General features: G+C 37.8%; 1 protein-coding gene across 1 annotated transcript; it reads right to left on the bottom strand.

Moving 5' to 3' along the window:
- Positions 1-223: 223 nt before the first annotated feature.
- Positions 224-5,047, bottom strand: LOC143596683 (uncharacterized). Its single transcript, XM_077075389.1, has 2 exons — positions 2,209-5,047; positions 224-848 (listed from the first exon to the last, which is right to left on the bottom strand). Exons 1-2 carry the CDS (start codon positions 4,772-4,774, stop codon positions 430-432), a joined length of 2,985 nt encoding a protein of 994 aa, XP_076931504.1. The 5' UTR covers positions 4,775-5,047; the 3' UTR covers positions 224-429.
- Between the last annotated feature and the right edge of the window lie 326 nt (positions 5,048-5,373).

Genomic DNA, 5,373 nt, shown 5'->3' with positions numbered 1-5,373 from the left:
GACCACCTGGCATGTATAAAAGTTTTACGAATATAGTTTACTTAATGTTACAACTTTTTTTTTATAGTTTTGACTTCATAAATTATATTTGATAAGAGTAATAAAAACAAATATAGAAAACTTCATATTTTGACTTTTAGTTGAAAAGTTTTGGTTTCAGTATCATAGTAAGACATAGAAAGTAGAAAACATACATTTGCATGCATATACACAAAAAAGAATACACATGAAGATTGCAAGGTTCTCTTATATCTACTCAAAAGTTCACCTCTATAACCAACTACATTTACTAATTTACTCCCATTTATGTTCTAATTCATAAAGGAGGAAAGAAAACACATGATAACTTTGTGCACATATCACGTTTGTAAACAAAAACCCAAGCCAATTTTGGAAGTTAAACTGAAAAACCAACAAAACCCCAACTTTCTAAACCAAAAGATCGTTTCCAAGCTTTGAGTAAGTTATATCTTTATCAGGTTTTCTTGGTTGAAGAAAAACAACTGACGACGATGGAGATTTATTATCTGATGAGTCTCGTGGGAATTCCGAGAGCATTTGAACAACTTCTCTCATTGTTGGTCTTTCCACACTATTTTCCTGAATGCATAGCATAGCTATAAAGAACAGGTGCATTGCTTCATCTTCAGGAACGTTGACGAGCCTTGGGTCAATGACGCGGTTGACTTCTTCTTTTCGATACCTCGTTAACGTCCTTGTCCACTGTACGATATCTACACCGTCACCAAATCCTCCTACTGGACGCTTCCCAGTAATCAGCTCAAGAAGCACAACTCCAAAACTATAAACATCACTCTTTTCATCTACTCTTAACGTATATGCATATTCTGTAAGAAAATAAACATAAAATATTCAATAAAAAGTCTTATATCATATGTACATCACTGACTATTTTCTATTTTTATTTAAACATACATTACATTACACTTCACATAAATGGTAAAAGAAAAAACATTTTAAAATATTAAGTAATAATTTTGAAACTAATAGATATAAAAGACCAAATTTATGTTAAATAAAAACATGGAAGCTAACGTGGAGTTTCCAGCTTTTGTTATCTTTGTATAGAGACATGGATCTGTTATCAGATTTTTGCTGTTGAGTTGCGGTCTGTGTCAGATTTTGACTCAGATGAATCAGACCGTTCATTTTTTTTTGAATGTTAATGCTTTCCTCCTACCATTTACAATATACTATCATTGCCAGGAATTGAACCCTGGACCTCTTACTCAAAGACCAAAGCCTTTACCATCCCACCAAAGTGGAGATGGCTAGACCGTTCATTAATTTATTAGCAGTGATTCGGTGCAGTTACCCATAAAATTCAGTTACCGTGTACCTGCAAATCCCACGCCCTTAATTATTATTATTTTAATAAATCACGGGTGTCGTTCATATGACACGTCACTTTCACTGATCACTCTTTACTACACCATCACCACCACAACCTTAACCCCACATCCCTTATTAGCTCATTCAATCTCATACGATAAATGTTATGCACAATTATTCTTAATATATATATATATATATATATACTAGTTTTTATCCCTGTATTACGTGGTTTGTTTATATTATTTGTTCTAATATTTATTTATTTTTTACATTTATATTTTTTTATTGTATGAAAGTTAATAATATACTTGATGATAAATTGTTTGACAAATAAATGAAATGTTATATCTCGGTTTAAAAGCCATATGTTTTGATGAGATCCAAGACCCATTTATTTATTTTACTATAAAATTGGTTTTTTAATTATAATTAATATTTATGAAAGTTAATAATATACTTATGGTTTGATGGGACCAAAGACCCGTTTATTTTTTTACTATCAAAATGGTTTTTTAATTTAAATAATATATATATTTTTAAAATAAATAAGATATTAATTTTTAGTATATCCTATTTTATATGATTTTTACATCAATAATTTAGTGAGAATAAATTTTAATTTAATGAGATGTTATAACCCGTTTAAAGAATATTTGGGTTTGATAAGACCTATACCCATGAATTCGGGTCAAATGCATGAGAAGCCTCCATTTGAAAATCAAGTAAATCTGGTGACTCCAAAAAAAGGGGGGGCGTTCACATCGCGACACATAGGATTTTTATGTCTTCGTTTATATATATTATAGATACTTTTTTTTAAAATGTGTACAAAATAAATGAAATGTAATGTACCAGGAGCTATGTAACCGTATGACCCCGCGATCGCCGACATACACTCGGATGCACCACCGTCGACTAGGTACTTTGCAAGCCCGAAATCAGCTACATGAGCCTCGTAACCCGAGGTTAACAAAATGTTATTTGATTTCACGTCTCGGTGCACGATCAATGGCGAACAGTCATGATGGAGGTAGCATAACCCTAGAGCCGCCTCGATTGATATTTTGTACCTTAAATGCCATCCTAGAATCCCACCGCCTTTGATTTTCGAGTGTAACGCCTCTCCTAGACTCCCGTTTCGCATGTACTCGTACACCAAAAGGTTGGAGTCCTTGTTGGAGCAAAATGCCAATAGTCTCACTATGTTTCTATGCCGAATGTTGCCTAGGGTTCGGATTTCGGCTCTAAACCCATGGTCGTGGCTTGTGGTTCCAAATCCAACAAGCTTTTTTACTGCGATTTCCGTCCCGTTTGGCATTTTACCATGGTAGACTATACCGGCTCCACCTCGTCCTATCACGTTACCATCTTTAATGCATTCCAGAACATCATTAACCGTAAAATCAAGTTTTTGAAAAGATGTCATATTCCAAGCATCTGAACCCAACCTTCCAAACGACTTAGTTTTCATCATAGCCGCCGCGGCAAATATTAGAGAGCAAATAAGAAGCCCGAGGGCGAATATGAGCTTGAACCTTGTAGGCTTTTTGCTAGTGGAATAAGCAATTCCACTAACATTGCAAGGGTTGTTTAACAACTCACCACAAAGTTGAGGATTCCCCGCAAAGGAAGACGCGTTAAAAAACGAGAACTGGCCAGTCTCGGGTAGTTTGCCCGACAAATCATTGAACGAAAAGTCAACTATCGTGAGACTTTTCATGGTTCCAATAAACTTTGGGACGGAATCATTCAAGTGATTCCTCGAAACATTCAAGTAATTCAAGATTCGAATATTCGAAATATCAACAGGAATGGAGCCGGAAAGGTTATTCCAGCTCAAGTCAAGACTAGTCAAATGAACACAGTTACCGATTTCCGGTGGGATTTCACCGGAAATCAAATTCCCACTAAAGTCGAGCTTCAAAACCTCGCTGAGTTGACCAATAGTCGCCGGAATTGACCCTGAGAACCTATTTCTGGCGACTAATAACATTTGGAGGGAAGAGAAATTCGAAATGGAAGCCGGTAACGAACCCAAAAGCTGATTATTCGATAAATCGAGCTGACTTAACTTAACCGGTCTTGACACCGGATTCCGGTTATCAGAAACATTTCCCGACAAGTAATTATTCTGCAACTCCAACAAATTCAACTCCGGCAGGTAAACCAGTCCATCTGGAATGCTCCCATTCAAGTAATTCTCCCCTAGTCTCACGCGAACAAGACTCGAACACGTCCCCAAATCCTCTGGAATCGACCCGAACAAGAAGTTCTTTTGTAGAATCAAGATTCTTAGCTGATTAGATGCGCAAAGATCCCGAGGGATGGTCCCGGTGAGCTTATTCGACGACAAATCGAGCTTGCAAAGATTCCGGTTTTTTCCAAGATTCCCTGGAATCACACCAGTGAAATTGTTACCCCAAAGAGCTAGCTGTTCCAAGTCTGAAAACTCGGCAACATAATCCGGAATCGACCCGTGTAATCTGTTCATGAAAAGATTTAAAAGCTTGAGCTTGTTGAGGTTTCCGAGCTCACTTGGGATTTCGCCCGAAAGGGAATTGGCAGAGAGGTCAAGAAACACCAAGTTCGTTAAGTTCCCGAGCTGCTTCGGGATTGGACCCAAAAGACGGTTAATGTGAAGGAAAACGGTGTCTAGTAAATGTAAATTGCCCAGTTCCGGGGGAACTGGGCCGTCTAGTTCACAGGATGAAAGATCCATGTGAACTAGATTAACTAATTTACCGAATTCGGGTGGAATCCCACCTTCAAACACATTGTAATAGCCCATGTAAATCTCTTTTAAATTTGTAAGATTCCCCAATTCCCGCGGAATCCTTCCGTGGAGGTCGTTTCCAGCGAGGGACAGGTATTCGAGAGTGACCAGTTCGCCGTAGGATTCGGGGATTTTACCGTAAAAGTAATTCCCTCCCAAATCCAAATACTTGAGTTTCTTAAGGAATGTGACTCCGGTTGGGAGTGGGAAGGAGAAGTTATTATCGTACGCGTCGAAAACTTCTAAACCCGGAAGGTTTGAGTAGTTCCAGTCCAAGCCGCCGCTGAATTCGTTGTTGGAAATGTTTAAGAAGCGGAGGGAGGTGAGACTGGAAAGGTCGATTGACCCGGAGAGGTTGTTTCCGTCTAGGGAAAGCTCGGTGAGGCGGTCGAGTGACGAAAAAGCAGGGGAAACAGAGCCGTGGATTCGCATGTTTGACAAATTTATCGAAGTTACACGGGTTTTGGAGCATTTGATTCCTGCCCATGAGCAAATGGAAGTGGGGGTGGAGGAATTCCAAGTGTTTAAAGGGAAAGGAATGGAATCAAAGCCTTGCTTGAGAGTGATCAAGGCATCAAAGTCAGTGGAAGCTGAGGATGGAACTGAAAGCCAGAGTGTGGTGATTATGACAAAGAAAGATATCATTTTTGGTGGGTTTTGTTTTTTGTTAATTAGTTTGGAATGATTTGTAGAAGAAACAAAAGGATTTATGGGATGGAACTGAGTTGTGTTTCTTGGAAAGGAATGGAAAAAGTGAATGGAATCTGAGAAACTTGAAGGCTTAAAGAATCAATCATCTTCAAAGAGAGTCTTGAAAATCAAGGAAGAAGCTGAACCCATCCTTTTAACCTTTTTCCACTCTCTCTCTCTAACAGTGGTGAGAATGGAAATAAAGGAGGAATGGAAATGGTAATTCCAGGGTGTATCAACAGCTTCTTTACACAAAGGTGATGAAACAGCCGTTAGATAGAAATTTCAAGTGTTTTATTTTTTTACCATAGAGCAATTTTAAAAAAACAAGACATGTACTCATCAAGCATTAAAACTTGTACTGTGGGCTTAAGAAGTTGAAAAATAGTTTTGGTTTTGGTACACCTTTGGACAGGAAAAGAGATGGGATTTTGGGATTAGGAGGAAGGAAAGATAAAGTTGATTCTCAATATCTTTATACTTTAAAGTGACAACAATACCCTTTAGCTTTAATCAATGGGTACCCCATCTTTACTTTGAATGAGGGTAGGCTA

The sequence above is a fragment of the Bidens hawaiensis genome, unplaced genomic scaffold, assembly GCF_021521415.1.
Source record: "Bidens hawaiensis isolate Kalapana, Puna unplaced genomic scaffold, B.hawaiensis_p1.1 tig00046841_1, whole genome shotgun sequence".
NCBI lineage: Eukaryota > Viridiplantae > Streptophyta > Magnoliopsida > Asterales > Asteraceae > Bidens > Bidens hawaiensis.
Note: the sequence above shows the minus strand (reverse complement) of the source record. Positions and strands in the feature narration are given on the sequence as shown.